Genomic DNA, 18,650 nt, shown 5'->3' on the forward strand with positions numbered 1-18,650 from the left:
TGGGACTGCGGGTGGAAGGAGGAGGAGGAGAAGGAGGAGGAAGGCAGAGTTTGCCAGCCCCCAGAGCCTGCCAGGCTGCGGGGCAGCGCTGACCGAATGGCCGGGAGCAGGAGCAAGGCCGCCCTCCGTGCGGGGCTCGTGTGCCCCGGGCTGCTCGGCTGCTTCTTGCTGGGCTTTCTTACAGGTGAGTGCGGAGACCCAGGGCTCAGCCCCAGCTTCCTTCCCCTGCACACACTTGTGTGCAGCCCCCGTTGTGATTAACTCACCAGCAGGGAGATTATAGTACTCTTTAGGGGCATGATGGAGTATCCGTCCCGCTGCTTTTCTAAGCTTTTCTGTCTAGCAGTTTCAGTCTTCAGGGAGCGAGGAACAGAACGGCTCTGTGCTTCAGCTCAGGACAAGCCCTGGGGAGCTGACAGCTTCCCAAAAGAGGCAGCCAGGCATTCAAAGGGAAAAGATTAATACGAGAGTTTGAGACTTCAGCGACTGCAAGATCTCCCAGATTTTTTTTTTAATTTTTATTTCCTGTTTTTTACTGAAGATATTTTTAAAGGCTCCTATTCTGTTGCTATTTTAGAAATTAAGGGTAGAATGTAGAGGAGGAGTTTGACTGACAGCCAAGTTACTGAAGTTTTCATTATGCACATTGAACTTCATTAGAGATTCTTTTCTGAAGTCACTTGCAGCATTTGATTTCAAATTAAAATTGCATGTCCTTTTTGAATTTGTGTTGTAACACAAACCTAACACTAAAGGATGAAAGAAAAATCCATGAGGGTTATTAAATATATAAAATATTAGTTTAATTTTGGAGATCCCTGAGCTGCTAATTTCTGGTGCTTGTGCTATGCTTATACATTTCCCTGAACATCATCTTTTGGCCCAGGATACTGGGCAAGATGGACTTTTAGTCTGATCAAGCATCACTATTCAGTTCAGAGAGTTGCTACAATTGTATTTAAGTGTAAGAGGTCATATATACTGTGCAAGTGACAGCACATGTGCTTGTCTCATGAAAATCTTCCCACTTTGGGATTGTCTAGCTATAATAATAAAAGGATTTTTGTTGTTGTTGTTTTTCTTAAGAAAAACTCATATAGTTGATATACCCTCTCCTTCTACTATTTATGGCCACTGAATAAACATTTTAAAACTGGCTTGGGTGACAGTTAACTTTATTCTTTTAGCTATTAAATAGACCAACCCCACCCTTCCCCAAGTCTGTAACTATTACAATGCTGGCAGGGTGGCTGTTGAGTCCTAGACCTTCACTTTAAATATGCTTACACATCTGTTTAAAAATATATGCATAAGCTAAATAAAGTAATTTCATCATGAGTATCAGGAGTTCGAACCCCACACTACAAACAGTTAACTGAGAATTTAAACTATAGTTTAAAATTAATGAGGAGTCTACCTTAAAAAGGGGATTTACCAGGGATTTAGGGTTTACTCTTTTAATTATGTCACTTTTAGGCATTTCAGTCAATGAAATATATTTTACTTTTAGACAAGTTTTTATATTTTTTTATATTTTACTTTTAGGGCCCTTAGACACTGGCAGAGGGTGCTCTAAGCCCTGTTCATCCTTGTGGTTTTAACTGTTTAGTACCACAGGTTGCACCTGTGCTCAAACGTGTGAGGACATTCTTGCTAAGTAGGAAACTTCTCAAATGTGTTTCAGGATGGTTTACAAAACTGACTGAGAAAAACCCCGACTCTTCAGATGTGCATCAAAATGTGAGACAGAAACTTGTGGCTGAAATGAAAGCAGAGAATATCAGGAAATTTCTTCGGTAAGCCTTGTGCATCATTTTTTGAACAATTTTATCAGTCAAAAAAGCCAGAAAGTGGTAACGTCAGCTCCAAGGAAGGACCTCTGAAAGCAGAGCTTTTAAGATGCTTTGGAAGTATTTAGTTTGTTTGAAAGACTGAGGGAAGAAGAGAAAGGCTTACAACTCTTCTGTTCCCCCACTCCCCATTTTTGAAGTTGCCTGTTTGAGGTGGTTGTGCTGTCCAGTGTGCTTCCCCCAGCTGCATTACTGCCAGTGCTTATCAGTCTTCATGATTTCCCATCTTTATGATTTAATGAAGTGTGCCTTTTTTTTATCTTCACTGAAAGTATCTGAAGCTCTAAACTCAGATAACTGTTTTCTTTCAGACTGAGACGATTTTACTCTGAGATATGATGATTGACATGAATTATATCTGACTGATCATCTGTTCTGTGTCTCTTTAAACTTTCAGTTTGAGCAGCTAGTCTAAGTAGAAAATTAATCTATTAAAAACTAATGCTACAAATTTGCATGGCACTGAGTTGTATGTATACTTGCAACTTAAAATTCCTTTAGTGTGGCCATACTGGATAATGTGTTGTTAACTGGGAGCTCTGACATCCCATTATACCCCATCTTCTGAGATTAAGGGCTCTGTCCATGATCTGTGTGAGTGTATGGTTAGTTAAGGCTTCCATTATGTTAGTTAATATACTTATTTGCATCATAGTGCATCCATGCAGTTCTTTAAAAACATCTAAAATATTAGGGATATAAAACTACCTTTTTTCCCCCATTCCATGAAAATGAAAAAAAACCACATTATTTGGTATATTTATATGTTCTATAGAGGAACAAATATATTCACATATTAAATAAATATGAGTAAATATGAGTAAATAAATACTCAGTCTGGTTAGTCAAATGTTTGTATTCAGCATGTAAGTCAGCAGTTGCATCAAGGACATCAAAGGATTACTGACAAATTTGATTTCTATGCATGTGTTCTAAACCCGAAAGGTTTCATACCTAACATCAATAAGCTTAAGTCTACAGGCCTAATCTTATTTTGTATTCACTACTTTCAGTAGATTGGAGAGTTCCTGAAAATTATGTTTGCGTGAGAGTCTAGGCAACATAGCATGAAATAGCTCTGTAATTAGGCCAAAGTCTCTTGGCTGTGGGATATTAATGGTTTCTTTGTCTGCTTAATTAATGGTTAATTTGTCTGCTTGCTTTGGTGATGGGCCAAATACTTCATGCTGGTTGTGGATTTTTTTTGCCTAAATTCAAATAAAAATCAGGAAATGGGGAGAAAAAAAACTTACAAGTCTCAGAAAATGCAGACTCTTTGGTCTTAGCATTTTATCACAGCTCTGGAAAGGATTGAACTGCTTTCAAAGGAAAATTTGGGAAAAAAAATCATATGTGTTTTTCCTGATGGCGTATGTAGTATTCAGTATACTTAAAGAATTAAAAGGTACCTAAAATACTAATGGGAATTAAAGTGCAAGGGGCAAACAAGCAACAGAGTTTGTCAAAGGTTGCTTCCAGACTTTGGTGCATACCCTCACAGTTTAAAGAAAGGGAACAACAACAGCAGAGGGCAAAAGGTTGTGGTCTACTTAGAGAATCTTGATGCATTCAAATCCTGGGGCCAGGAAAGACCTTTATGTTGTGTTTGCAGTGTTGCTGTAGATGAGAAATTCTGGTGATTGCAAGAGGCCCCATGTGGCTGATTCTGTGCCCTGCTTTTAATAAGGACAGCCTGGAGAGGCTCTGAGCTGGTCAGCTTTAGGTCTGGAAGGGTGACAAAACATCCTTTTGGAATCTGTTTTCAAACACACAAAGGACAGAAATATAGTTTGGAAGAGTCAGTAGCTATTTACTATTTGTTTGTATGGTCAGCATATTGCCCTCTGTAAGGAAATGACTGGCTATGTGCATGAGTGGAGACATTATAGTTGCTGTGACAACCTTAACTTTAACAAGGCTTTGGACATCATTCTCCTGTGGAAGCTGAGGAAGTGCACACTGCAGAACAAGGGTTGAAAACAGTCTGAAACAGCAGGCTGAAGTGATATTAATCATGGTATTTGCTACCACTAATTAATGGTAATTGCTGGTATCTGACATCTGTGGGGCAGCCATGGACAAGTAGCCTGCTGGGAATTGGAAGCTGATGCAGAGTACCTGGATGACTGATGAGCTTTCACCATTCCTTACTTATTCACTGGGCCAAGTAAATGGTACACAGATTTCTCTGGGGTAGCCCAGAGGGACTGGATTCTGTTTGTGACTATTTATCAATATTGTGTTATATATCAACATGTATTATATCTGATATGGAAGTAAATGTTGTTAAGAAGGTTTTGTTATTCAGGCTTTTGATTAAGAAAAAAGAGCAAACCTATGCAGATAATTTAATGTAGTGATTTTCAAGTTAAACTTATTAAGACACGCTGTGACAACAGTACAAATCCATGATCAGATACCAGAATTATCTGCAAGGCTCCTTTCTGAGTGCGTAGCTTTCCTACCTTTATTTCTGCTTTTTGCGTATTGCTAATATTCTTTTGCTGAATCTTTGATGTTGATTTTAATTGCTTCTGTGTAGATGTGGCTATTTCTGTTATGTAAAGAAAAAAGTTCAGTTGATTTATCTTAAGGCCTCAGGAAAGATCCTCTGCTCCGGGTATATTTTGTCATGTCCTCATGCAGAATCTGATAAGCAATCATGTTTTACAGCTCAAGCTTTAAGACCTTCCTGTCCATGCTGTGTGTCTTGAAGATTATCTTTATACACACTGATCCTATTTCAGTATTGTATCTCTCTGCATTTGCTGCTTACCAGTGGTTTTCTGTTTTGTTCTAGTTCATTTACCAAGTTGCCTCACCTCGCAGGAACTGAACAGAATCTTCTTCTTGCCAAAAAAATTCAAGCCCAGTGGAAGGAATTTGGATTAGATTCAGCAGAACTTGTTGATTATGATGTGCTTCTTTCATACCCAAATGAAGAGCAGCCAAACTACATTTCACTAATTGATGATCAAGGGAATGAGGTGATCTTTTCAATGACAAAATTATGTTACTGTAAAACCTAAAAAACCTCCAAGTGATTTCCTATTAAAAAAGTGTCATCCTCTGTATTCTCACCTACTCAGCTCAGCATATGCTTTATATTATTAAAAATAATCCAGTGCAAAGGGAATTCATATTTATAAATGGTTTTCCAGGCTATGCAGAAAACACAGCAAAGTGGCTGAGATCTGAGTGCCTCATACGGAAGACTGAGGATGTGTGGAGAGGCTGCAGTTAACACCAGTAGACCATAAGGTGTTAGAAGGGTTCAGCTTAAGGATACATCTAAGCTAATATCCTGTTTCCATAAACAGCTTTAAGTGGATGCACAGGGACTTTTAATAACAAAGAAATGTATTTCAGGCATGCAGTTCTTCCAGTGTCTAGCTGTTTTCAGCTCAGGGCTTCTCTGAATGTGCTACAATTAGTCTCTTGAAAAATCTTCATTAGACCTTTTCCAAGGATTTATCCAGTCAGTGACCCTCATTACATCTCTCTTCCAAGTACCTATCCAAACCCTGCTTGAACATCTGTACAATATTTTTTTCCACTGCATGCTGAGGTAAGGAATTGCAGAGATACTATCCATTTAATGTTTCCTTTGCTCTGAACCCGATCCCACTGGCTTCCTGTGGTGTCCCCTAAGTTAGTGTTGGAAGTACTAATGAACTAGTCAGTCTGTAGACATCTTCTCCCTTTTGAATACCTGGGGAAATAAAGAAGTAGATTAAATTCTGACAAGGATCCTGAGCAAGGAGAGGAGGTGGGACTGCTAGCGCAGCATCATAGCACATAGGTAAGGATGAAGAGCCAGAGTAGAAAGTAAGGAATGTGTGCTCAGGGATAACACAAGCTTAGAGGTGAAAGAATGAAGGACTTCTTCCAGAAACCCTGTAACAGTGTCTGAGCTACAGTCTCACAAGGTGCCAAAAGGTGGACATGCACCTTAAAGCAATGTGTGTTACAATGCATAGTGATGAAAGGCAGCATGTTTAACTGGAGTATTACTAGACAAGAGATAAAGAGAATAATAATGCAGGTGGGAGAAACCACAAAAGACACTTGGGATGGCATGGATGAACCAGATGTCTTTTTCTGTCACCATCTTTTGGCAGTTTTAAGCTACTTCTTTCCTTAGGTTCAGGCAGTGACTGAGGGGCATCTTCTGACACGTGATCTGTCTCTTTGTATTCATATCTGCATTCTATTGCAAAATTTCAGCTCTGGATCCCTACCTGTGTTTTTGTTTGAACATATGTGTACCAGTTAGAACTGTATTTTTTGCTATCAATTCATGGAAACTATAATTTAAACTTCTGACAAAGCTAACTTGGCAAAACTGTATTTTTTGCTATCAATTAATGGAAACTATAATTTAAACTTCTGACAAAGCTAACTTGGCAAAACTGTATTTTTTGCTATCAATTAATGGAAACTATAATTTAAACTTCTGACAAAGCTAACTTGGCAAAAGCCAAGGCTTTTGATACTTTTCATCCATAGGACTGCAGTATTTTGAAATAGTAATTATTTGACAAGGATTCTGATGCACAGAAACTGAATAGCTGTCTCATGACCTTAGTTTAAACTATAATTAAGATCTTCTTAGTGTATGAATTTGTGCCTAGAATGTTTGACCAAAAACTACTGTTATTTTTTTTGATAGGTTTTCAATACATCATTGTTTGAACCTCCTCCCCAGGGCTATGAAAGTGTTACTGATATACTACCACCATATAATGCTTTTTCAGCACAAGGAGTGCCAGAGGTAAGAAAATAAATTATGTAATGGTACTATTACCTATTTTTTGAAACACTTTCTGGGACAGATTGCTCCAACTTCTCAAAATATTTGTTGCAGTAGTTTTAATTACCGTTTTTCTTAATTAAAAAACACTTAAGCGCAGATAGGGCTCATATTATGCAAAGGTTAGAAGTCTTTTATGACTAAAAAAAGAGCTTTCCCAAATTGCTAGAGCTCTGAATCACTTAATAAATGAAAAGTTTTTATTTTGTTGGAAAATTTTGGATACATCTCAGATTGCTCCATATTATTCAGTGATATGTAGAGGACTAGCTTAAGGCACAGGTAGAAGTAGCATTTAGTAGAATAACACTATTATTATAGTTATATAAGTTGGAAGACATTTTAGATTAAATGAATGCCTTCAAAGGCCACAAAAGTTCCTCACTTAATCTGGTACTTCATTATGGAACAGGTCAGGGACAACACCACATTGCATAAATGAGTGAAATGTTATAGTAGTGAGTGTTTGTGTATATAAGGCATACCACTGCTTTGTCACAGCTAGAGATGTTTATCAGTTTACCAAAGTACTCTGGTTTATTTTCCAACCTGTTTTTAGGACTGTTAAGTGTAAGATAATAGCCAATCAGAATTTTGAACCAAAGCTTCCTATAGAACATTGTGGATATTTTTTGCTATTGTTTTTATGGGCACTGGATCTCATTTGTAGAAATGAAAAAAAAAAATGAAAATCCTCTGTCATACATAATGAATGAAACTTTATTTCTGATAATGGGTATTTTGTTTGTTGACTGACCAGTTGCCACACCACTGCTTTTCTTTTCTGCCCAGGGAGATCTGGTGTATGTGAATTATGGCCGTACAGAAGATTTTTTTAAGCTGGAGCGTGAAATGGGAATTAACTGTACAGGAAAGATTGTTATTGCCAGATATGGGAAGATCTTCAGAGGAAACAAAGTAAGGGTTGTGTTTTAATTTTCCTTCTGTGGGTCAGACACTGTTGATGGCAGAGCTTGAGGGAATTAGTAAGGGCTGTTCATTGGAACATATGAGCAGAAGGAAGCGTGCAATGTATCCATTGTGACTACAGTCTAAGAATAACTTTCAAAACAATAAAACCAGATGAATGTATTAAACTCCTGAGACAGAGACGACTGCAAACTCCCTAGGCAGTTCTTGAAAGAGAATAGTTCAGGGAACTGAGTATTTTGTAGAGCCAAGTCTTCTGATATGTGCCATCCATAGAACCGTGGTACTTTGAAATAGCAGCACTCTGACAAGGAGTCTGATGCACAGAAACTGAGTAACTATCTCTTCTGATTTTAGACAATAAATCTGGCAAAATTGGTGATAGTGGGGCAGTAGGGATGGTGTTCGGGTTTTGTGCCTCATTTTTATGTTCTGTTCTTCATTTCATAGCCTTGAGCTATGACTAAAAGTTTGACACAAATAATGAACATACTGTGTTTCACTATGCTTGGTTCTTCTGCTGAATCTGGGGTAATTTTAAACTCTTTCACATACTTGTCTTCTAAAAACATGTGTGCATGGAAGCAAATCTCCATGTTCATATTCATTGCTGCATTAAAAAAAAAAAAAAAGCCTCATCTTAAAGCCAAATAATTTCACAGGTTAAAAATGCCATATTAGCAGGAGCCCAAGGGATCATACTTTACTCAGACCCTGCTGACTACTGTGCCCCAGGAGTAGATGCTTATCCAGGTGGCTGGAACCTTCCAGGTGGAGGAGTCCAGCGTGGGAATGTTTTAAATTTGAATGGAGCTGGGGACCCTCTAACACCAGGTTATCCTGCAAAAGGTGAGTGCAAGTTCTGTAGCCTGGGCCATCAAGTACTTCATAAACTGCTGCTGAAAGTGAGGCACTAGAAGTTAATTTATTTTCAGTACAGATGCACAGAAAAAAGCTGCTTGAAATTCTTAGTGACAATAGTTAATTTTCTATTGCACACTAACTGTGTGTTTTTGGGGTCCTCAGGATGAAGGAGGAATGAGTGAATCTGACTGTGTTCTTAGAAGGCTAATTTATTATTTATCATATTATATAATATTAAAGAATGCAATACTAAACTATACTAAAGAATAGAGAAAGGATACAGACAGAAGGCTAGAAAGAATGATAATGAAAACTCCTGACTCCCTCTTCCAGAGTCCCAACACAGCTGGACGTGATTGGTCATTAAGTTAAAACAATTCACATGAAACCAATCAAACAATGACCAGTTGGTAAACAAACTCCGGACCACATTCCAAAGCAGCAAAAACAGGAGAAGCAATCAGATAATTATTGTTTTCATTTTTCTCTGAGGCTTTTCAGCTTCCCAGGGGAAGAAATCCTGGCAAAGGGATTTTTCAGAAAATATGACAGTGACACACTAAGTTCTGTCTGTGTCATTCTAACTGCTTTCAGTTAGGCAGTGGAATAAAGTTTCTAGGAAACTCTTTGTATGGTCCCACCCTTGTGACACTTAAAAAAGCAGGACATGTAGGTTTACAGATTGTGAAGCAGCAGAAAATGGCTGAGAATTTACAGCCTTTTTAAAATATCTGTGGTTCCCAAGAGGAGCATTTTAAACAAGGTTATACTTTGCCAACAAAGAGGGCTAATAGCTTTACTTGGAGGGATGTTTCCTTGCTGATCATAACTTCCAGGCAGGAAAAAACAGTTTAAAATCCTTTTTAAGAGGAATAAAATTCCTATAGCAAAAATAAGAGCAGCTTGGGGTCTTTCAAAAGTTGGCATCATGTGCTTCTCTTGTCCTTCTTGGCATCCTAAACTTGGTCTGAACTAAGATGCCTGCCAGTGCTGAGTGCTGATGGGATGGCTGTACAGGGATGCTTCTGGAAAGCTCATGGGCTTGTGTGGCTACTGCTGGGGACATAAGACAACCTAAACCCAGGAGAGGTTGTGTGTGCCAGGTTCAGCAGGCTCACAGAGATGCTGGCTGATGTCTTCAACCCAGGGAAATGCCTCTCTGGATGTCCTCTGCAGCTTGTCAAGCAGCTGCACAGGTGCCAGCTTCACCTCACATACCAGCTTGGTTTCCCCAGAGCCAGCTTAGAGGAAATGTTATAACATGGTTGGACAGCAAATCTAGCCTTGCATCAAGTGTGGGGACATCTTTTGCACTGCAGTGCAGATGCATTACTGGTTCTGTCATTACAGTTTGGTTTTCTAGAAGCAGTCATGCATGCTCGTGGCTGCTATGCTCAAATGCTTCTGGTTTGGTGAAAGTTGCTAAGAACACCATAAACTTAACATTTTGTTCTGGTTTCTCAGAGTACACTTTCAGGTACAAAGTTAATGAAGGTGTAGGGATTCCCAAAATCCCGGTTCATCCCATTGGATATCATGATGCAGAAGTATTACTGCGGTGAGTATAGATCTGTCCGCCTCTCCAGAAGTCAGGGCTGACAAATGTGCAGACAAATTTTTCATATTAAGACAGCAAAATCTATGCTGTTACTTACATTTGCTACTCTTTGTAGTAATGAAAGTAATTCAGAAATAATAATGTAGTAGTAATGTAGTTATTCCAGAAAATGTGGAAAATTCAAAGCATTCTGTTGTTGCAATAATGCTTTTAAGAATTTTGTGAAACTACCTAGGTTTTGCTGCAATAATTATTAAGAGAATTTAAGGTTTCAGCCTAATTGTCAACTGCATTTTCTTGGTTTTCACTTCACAGTGCAATGGGAGGACCTGCAGCTCCAGACAGCAGCTGGAAGGGAAGTCTCAATGTATCTTATAATATAGGGCCAGGATTCACAGGCAACTCTTCTACAAGGTCTGTTTTAATACTTGCCTGTTTATATAGTATTACAAAAAAAAAAATCCCTCTGAGGAAAAGACTCTGAGCAATGCATCTACACATCTACACATACTCTGGAGATATTTACTTCCTTCTGCTAGGGATACATTTAGAGATAATTATTAGAATTTGAAAATAAATTGCACTAGAAAAAGATCATAAATTAGCAGATCAAGCCGCATGACAATGACATTTGGCAATAAATTGCAATAAAGCTAAAGATCACTTTTCTGTGACTTTTCCACATAAATATAGTTTCAGTTTACATGAGGTATTATTCAATGAGGACTGTTAGTGGACCCCAATGAACAGTGTGTAAAAATGGTATATCATTATCTCTACCCCATCTCCTGGATAATAAGTGTATGTCTGAGTATATATATAATTTTATAAACATTTATCATTATTCTTTATCACTATTCACTAGCTGAAAATGAATAAAGTAGGAATAACTAAATAAGACAGCATATTTGACATAATTACAGTGCTGTTTGGAGTGTTTTGAAGAGCAACAGTGAGAAAACAATATGATTCATCCACAAAACTTGTATTTTTGAGTAGACTTTTTAACATCTTCCTACTTGATAGAGTAACTTTTTTTTTTTTTTAATTGTAAATATGGCTTAATTCGACACATCTTTCTCATAGCAGTTCCATATCAAAATGAACCTTTTGATTCTAGGTAGAAAGTCACTTGCACATGGAAAGTGTGCACATATATGCATGTTCAAGGCACTGGTTTCTGTTACTTCCTGGGCAAAGATCCAGTGGCTGTCCTGAAGTAGGTTTTGATTTTGACAGCTATGCAGATTTGCTGCTGAAAAGATAGCTTCAAATGTGGATCTCCTGAGGTTTTGCCAGACACAGAACCCCCCCATTGTTTGGTGCTTTGTTTCTTCCACAGCTTAAGGGGGCTGAACACTGTGTTAGTTTTATCTCTCCAAATACCTGGATTCCCTTTGTTTTTTATAAAATTTCACAAGTGGATTTTACTGGTGGGGGACAGGGAGGAAAAAAACTGTGCTTCTAGTAGAGGGTTTTCTGTCTTCAATTAAAGATTCCCTGCCCATGACAGGAGGTTGGAACTAGATGACCTTTAAGGTCTCTGCCAACCCAAACCATTCTGTGATTCTGTGACTGACAAATCTTAATCCCTTAGATCTGCTGTCCTAAAGAGAGATTTCAGTTTATTCCTGGATGAATATTCCTAATGACCTTTTCTCCAAGTTCTATATTATTGCATGGACCTGTGCTAAAAAACCAAAGTGTATTCTGTATAAACATTTACATATCCACAATTATAGTTTTGGTCAAAAGGTAGATGTATTTTTAATTCCTGTGCATGTTTTTCAGGTTATTCTTCTAGTACACAATTATCTGATTGGTTCCTGTAAAAAAAAAGGTTCTATAAATTCTCTAAATCTTTGCAGATTTATAAACTGGCCCAGCTCATAGGATGTTTTCTAAGGCATCAGCAGCCGGCTAAACTGAAATAAAAAAATGAGTGTCTGAGACAGCATGGCAGTGCTGAACACACATGGGATCAGTATTGAAAACACAAAGCAGGACAGAAGCACAAACTCTGGTTTATATGTATTAACATTGGCTCTTTATTGGCTTATTAATCAGAAATGGTTGCTCCACACTCCCTTTCATTTCAGAAAAGTCAGAATGCATGTTCATACAAGCAATAAAATCGCTCGAATTTACAATGTCATTGGCATCCTCAGAGGAGCTCTGGAACCAGGTGAGCATCAGGTTGCTTCATGATTTTAATTCCTTCTTTCTTTTGTATTTGTTGAAATTGTACTTGTGTTGTAAGAAAGTGTTTTAGATAACCATACAATACAGAGTCATGAGGAATTCTTAGTAGTTTTTCTGTCCTTCCCATCACACTATTAGTCATTGGCATTCCCAAGAATGGCATTCCCTTTAAAATATAGTGATAGACATGGGAGAATGTTTTTTTATTTTTTTATAATGCCTGCCACTTTACAGTAGGCTTCACTTTACATCAGTCATAGATTTTGCCTTTGCAATAATTAACATCATTCAAATTACAGAAAGCTAGTGATGATTTGGGATGTTTAAGATTATACTGTTGATACTATTGATACATTATATTATTGATACATTATACTATTGTAGCAGGTCACACACAACAAAGGCTTTTAGATGGAAAATATTTATTAAATATTTATTGTCTTTTCCTGCAGACCTTAGCAGAGTAAGTGAATGATTGCAGATTCCCTTAAAAAATAAACTTGTAGCACTGGTATTGAACTTCATATTTGATTTCATACAAGTAAAGATGAAGCCAAAGAAAATCACAGTTAATCCAAGTGCATTTTAAATTATTAATTGATACTGTATGTTTGTTTCCAGACAGATATATTATCTTAGGTGGTCACAGAGACTCTTGGGTGTTCGGTGGTATTGATCCAACCACCGGTGCCGCTGTTCTGCAAGAAATCGTACGGAGTTTCGGTAAAATGAAGATGGAAGGTAACTTACCACAGATGTAAAATGATGGATATGGAAAACAGCAGCTTTGAGGATCATAAGCTGTTGTATTGATTTAACTTCCATAAGCTTCCATAAGCTGTTGTATTGATTTAACTTTTCACCTCTACAGAAAGTTTTATTTCTCATTATGAAAGTTGTAGGTTCATTGGAGAGATGCAAATGTGGCATTGCATGGTAGTTGGTTGAATTTATTCCCTCGTGAGTGTATTGGTACCCTCTTAGCTGTGCAGAATAAAAATATTGCATTAAGAAGAAATGCCTCTGCAACAATATGTTACCCTAAGGATTTTAGAGAGGATTTTTTTTTACTGTTATGTCTGTTAGGTGCTGTTTTTAAAGCAATTTCTTTAAGTATGGTCAGTAGACTTTTAAAGTGTAAGTTCAATTGTCAAGTTTAACTATGTAATTGCAGGTTGGAGACCTAGGCGAACTATTATTTTTGCTAGCTGGGATGCAGAAGAATTTGGATTATTGGGTTCCACAGAGTGGGCTGAGGTAAGTAAAAAAAACTGTAAAGCAAAGCAAAACTTGAAAGTGTGTTGCAGGTGACTGCAGTAGCCAGGATCTATTCTTAAACTGCAATCAAAAACTCTGTGGTAAAATTGGAGTACAACAGAGTCCTTCAGTTGTTGTGAGGCACTCACGTGTTTATATAAATTACCTACCTACCTAGCTTCTTGCAATATAAGTGCAGTAACTCTTCTAAGATTTAAAAATCTACTTTGATTCAAAGCTAATATCCCACAGTGGTCTCTGTGTGGCAATTTATCTTCTCATTTAACAGAATGATAGCATTTTATTTGACCCAGATTGGTCTAACTTTCTATTTGAGAAATTCCTTTGTTTCTGTAAATTCAAGTCCAGATTCTGAACCTCTGATCCATAAGCATGCCAAGCCTTTGTATGAAAATCAATCCTACTGGGCAAATGAATGAATAGATAATCTATGAGTGAATAGAACAAAATGCCTGTGAATTCCAGGATTGTAGAGTCTCAGGGGCAGAACAGTCAATTAATTGTGTAGGAGGATCCCTGACTGTATACCTGTCTGAAAGAAGAATGTTGGCAAATTCAGAAGTGAAGTTCTGGCTATTTTTATCTTCTTTTTCCTATTGGGCATGTTATTTTTATCTTCCTTTTCCTGCCTGAGGTAGAAATGTTGGGAAATTCAGTAGTGAGGTTCTGAATACTTGTATGTTCCTTTTCCTGTTGGGCATGTTCACTTCTTAGTGGATTTGTTCAACCCCAATAACAAATACAGGTCTTACGAGAGTTTTCATTGCTTTGTATATTAAATCCAAATTAGAAATAGAACAGGAAGAAAATTGCCTGATGAAACACATTTCTGCTGAACTATGTCAATTTATTAGTACTGAATATTTAAACAGAAATGCATTGTCTTATTCTTCTATTAGAATTTTGTTTACAAGTTAATATTTAGCTGTGTGGATAGAGCTTTCAGAATATATAAAATAAAAAAAAAATCTTTTTAGTTTAGTTTATTGGCATGTTTCAGCAAATCACAAAATTACATAGCAAAATGGCACATGTCAGAGGAGGTAACAAACCCAGAAAAATGCTTCCGAACACCAAGGGGATTCCATCACTCTTCTGTTAACAAAGCTGAGATTTCTATTCCTTCAGATTTGCATTATTTTTTTCACCCATAAACTGTTTGGCTTCCAGCTGTAACAATGTCTTCATCTTACTGCTGGTTCATGAAACATGAATAAAAAGTAATTTAAATTATTTTAAATCATTTACTGAGAAATTTTACATTGTTGGCATTAAATTTTCATCTCACCTGAACTCCTGAACTCTGCTGGTGGCAAAAATATGCTGTATGTAAAAATTTGTTTGAGATTTCTTTGTCTGTGTGTCTCTGCACACATATAGGTGCTGTCAAGAAAAAAAAAAAAACAAAACAACACACAGTTGTTTTCATTATGAGGAATATGAAAAAAATGATACTTAAGAAATCAATTTCTCTTGAACAAGTCAATAATAAATTAGGGAGTTTTCTTATGTTCTATTTGTTAAATATTGCTACTGCTGTTCTGTAATGGGTTTTCTGTAATAATTTGGTATCTAGTAGTCTATCATTCATTATTTCATGAAATGGCAGCTGTACAAGGTTAGAAAACTCTAAGCACAGTTCATATTTGAACATGTCTTTTAATATTATTTTTTCCTTGCTTTATCTTGGTGGTGTGCATTACTACTCTTTTAGACCTAAATTAGATTCAGTTTCTCTAAAGACATTCCTCACAGCTTACATTCCTCTTCTCTGCAGCTGCCAGATCTGTCATGTATTAAATCTTGAGGAAAATTAACCCATGATATTCACCATTTTCTGTGTAACAGAAAGAATTCAGCTGTGGCAACATCCTTTTGCTACACAGGCAATCTCTATTGAGCATTATGAGCAATCTCCATTGCTCATGAACAAAGGAATTTATTTATGCTGCAAATATGATTTTGCATATATGCAAGGCCCCATATTGGCAAGTACAGTCTTGCTCCCTCCCATCATATTCTTTTGCAGGATCTCCTCTCCTGTTTGGTTTTTTTTTGGTTTTTTTTTTATGATGTTAATTTCATTATGTAGTTATCAATTACCAATTAAATTTTTAGTTCACGTGACTTACAAATTATTAGTTGGGTTATAAATTGAATGAATCAAGTAACAATTGCTAACCTAATTAAAATATCTGTCACAAAGCCAAAATCTCGTGAAATACCACTTACTAATTAGAATATCAATTTCAAAGATAATTACCAGTTTGAATAAAAAAAATAAACAAGATGTCTGCATATATTTACCATGATAGGAATGCTTAGTGAACTGAGAATAGTCAGTCAACTGCATTTTAGCAGAAAATTTCAGTGCTTTGACTTATCCCATTTTGAAATGGAAGATGGTAGATATGGCAGGAGTGCTTGGTTTATCAGTGTTAAAATTGAATTCAGTGCTGGAAATACATATGGAAAACTCGGGATTAAAAGCGTGGAGGAATTCTGGCTGACCTCACAGTCACATGCTGCATGTTCAGAAAGTCCTGAAGTGCAGAGCTAAAATGCATGTCATACCCTAATTTTACTGTGTTACAATTCTATTCAGTAATTTTCCTGCTCCATTTTGCCCTTGTCTGATGCAGCAGGCAGCATATACCCTTTGTGGATGTTTTCCACAACAAATTAAGTCCCAGAAAGGAACAATGAATTTTATATGCCCAGAACATTTACCCATCCGCAAACAATATAATTAGTAAGGTACACAGTAGTAATTATCCTGACTGAGATCTTAACAATAATGCTCTAAAAAACAGTGCACTTGACATGCTCTTGACTAAATGCCACTAATTGGAAGTAAGAATTATACATTTACAACCCTAGGAAAATGCCAAAGTCCTTCAGGAACGGGCAGTCGCTTACATCAATGCAGATTCTTCTATAGAAGGTGGGTCTTTTATTTTAAACTTTACCTGGCTTTACAGGTGTAATTTTTATTAGTTCTCTGTGAATTATTTACTACATGAGATAGGTATTGTGGTGTACAGAGTAAGTGGAGCAAATACCTAATTAAGAGGAGAGAGAGAACAATTTAAGTTTTCATGTTGCTTTCTTTTGCAAGTAGTGCTGTCCATGAGATGCAGTCCATGTGTCTGAGTCCAGAATGCCTCCTTCTGGAGGAGTTTATTATTCTGTGCTAATGAACTGAGCATTCTGTATGTTAAACTGTCTCTTAACTGCATTAACTTTAATTTACAATTGTAGTTTTAATATATGACAGCCTGCTCCTTATTCGTCACAGCTCCAGCTCCTTTCCCTGTGGAATTATAATATTTTGAGGCAGTAAATTATTATGATGGTAAGACCTCAGGCTTACACTTTGTGGGGGTGGGAGATGCTTTGGTGCTTTCAGCCAGTGTGCTCACCTTTGTTGATTGTCAGGAGCAGGGGGTTATATATTTATTACAGCAGGACTTTTTTAAAAAATAGGCACTGAAAAGTGTTTCACAAAAAAACTTTATCCACCATTATCCAATTTACAGCGTCCTTCAGATTATGAGAAGAATTTGTCATTCAGGAATGCTGCTTAGAAACGGGCCTTGTTTTTTTTGAGAGAGAGCCCAACACCATGATCTATATCACAAAATCCTTCTGAAATTATGCTGCACCTTATTACAGAAAGACCTTTTTTGCTGTTTTCTGTGCTGAAATAACAGTCAGAAGTGTCCTGTGAAGCTGCTCTGCTTCATAACCTCAGTTACTCAGGACATAACTCTTCCCAAGTCAAATTATTTGGGCTTTCTGTGTGTGAATAAAATTGATATCTACAGGCATATTTAGGAACTCTCTTTATTCCTGTTAGCTAAAAATTTTGTCTGTCACAAAAGGATTGGAAAGAAAGAAAAGCCAAACCTAGTTTCTAAATGGTGAGTTGGAGCTGGGGAATAAGGAGGGTTAGAGCTGTTCCTTCATTTATGCTGCCTACATGCTGTGTAAAAAGTAGAGCAGAATTTCACACCTAGAAAATCTCACAAATTAAATAATAGCTTTACAACTGCTTCATATTCTCACCATGAATTGTAACACATATTTTTTTACTTGGTTTGCAGCCAACATGCTGCTGCCTTAACAATTTTCTTCTAAATCTTGATTATTCAAACATGTCTCTTGCTTTATGCATTAAAGAAAATGTGAAAGCAAAACAACTGGAAAAGAAGTGTGTAATAAGGAAAAGAACACCACATTGAGTGCACTGGCTTAAGTATCTTGGACATCTCTCACCTGAGCAGTAAAATCCCCTGTAGACTCATAGCATTCATGTGCTCTGAAAATTATTTTGTTTATCATCATATGTTCTCCACAACACTTCTTCTACCACTTTTTGGACAGCAACTTACTTCTATTTATTGTCCTATAGCAATGAAAATAAGCAAAGCAAGTCATTGTTTTGAGCACTTTTGTGGCTTGATTTTCCAGTTTTCACATACAGACTCTTCTTGGAAACATCATTAACATTATCTGGTATTTTTCCATCATCTTACTTTCTGCCTTCTGTTCAACCAAAGCTTTGGGAAGCATATGAGTGACAAGGGCTTGTATCTAATGAGGGATAATTAGGCATACTTTAGAGCTATGGGAAGGCTTAATTACATTACTGTGGATTTACTATAACCAATACTTTATTGCCTTGTCGTGGCAGTAACTTACAAAGTGAGACCATGCAGTCTATTGCTGTATATATTCTGAGGCAAGACATAAATTCTTGCCTCAGTCAAAAAGTTTATCTAAGAAAGGACTGCAGGGTTTAATCCATTAAGAAGATAATGCCACTAGTACATGAAGGCAAAATTTCCATGTTTTTGTTTTATTTTCAGGTAACTACACATTAAGAGTTGATTGTACCCCTCTTCTCTACAGACTGGTGCATAATCTGACAAAAGAGGTACAGAATCCATCTATTTTTCTGCCTTTCTAAAAATAAGTAAGACTCCAAGTTTATTTGATAAAATTGGACTATTGAATAATACCAGATTTTTTTAATTGCTGTGCTAGAAGAATCTTGATTCCACCAAAATCAATAACAAAACATCCCATCAGCAATATACAATCCATGCTCACAGTTCCTCAGTATTCTTAAAAGGATTGAAATGTGTTATTG

The 18,650-nt window shown here is 36.9% G+C and overlaps 1 protein-coding gene across 1 annotated transcript in view; it reads left to right on the forward strand.

The window, feature by feature from the left end:
• LOC121340974 (N-acetylated-alpha-linked acidic dipeptidase 2-like) overlaps positions 1-18,650 on the forward strand; it is a 37,309-nt gene continuing 18,659 nt past the window's right edge. The window contains exons 1-13 of the mRNA XM_041414090.1: positions 1-184; positions 1,685-1,796; positions 4,651-4,837; positions 6,523-6,624; positions 7,456-7,581; positions 8,256-8,442; positions 9,922-10,015; positions 10,331-10,429; positions 12,115-12,200; positions 12,839-12,958; positions 13,392-13,474; positions 16,376-16,439; positions 18,367-18,434. Of these exons, the coding sequence (XP_041270024.1) occupies positions 97-184; positions 1,685-1,796; positions 4,651-4,837; positions 6,523-6,624; positions 7,456-7,581; positions 8,256-8,442; positions 9,922-10,015; positions 10,331-10,429; positions 12,115-12,200; positions 12,839-12,958; positions 13,392-13,474; positions 16,376-16,439; positions 18,367-18,434 (1,416 nt within the window). The 5' untranslated portion in view covers positions 1-96. The remainder of the gene's footprint in view (positions 185-1,684; positions 1,797-4,650; positions 4,838-6,522; positions 6,625-7,455; positions 7,582-8,255; positions 8,443-9,921; positions 10,016-10,330; positions 10,430-12,114; positions 12,201-12,838; positions 12,959-13,391; positions 13,475-16,375; positions 16,440-18,366; positions 18,435-18,650) is intronic.

The sequence above is a fragment of the Onychostruthus taczanowskii genome, unplaced genomic scaffold, assembly GCF_017590055.1.
Source record: "Onychostruthus taczanowskii isolate IOZ18803 unplaced genomic scaffold, ASM1759005v1 scaffold44, whole genome shotgun sequence".
NCBI lineage: Eukaryota > Metazoa > Chordata > Aves > Passeriformes > Passeridae > Onychostruthus > Onychostruthus taczanowskii.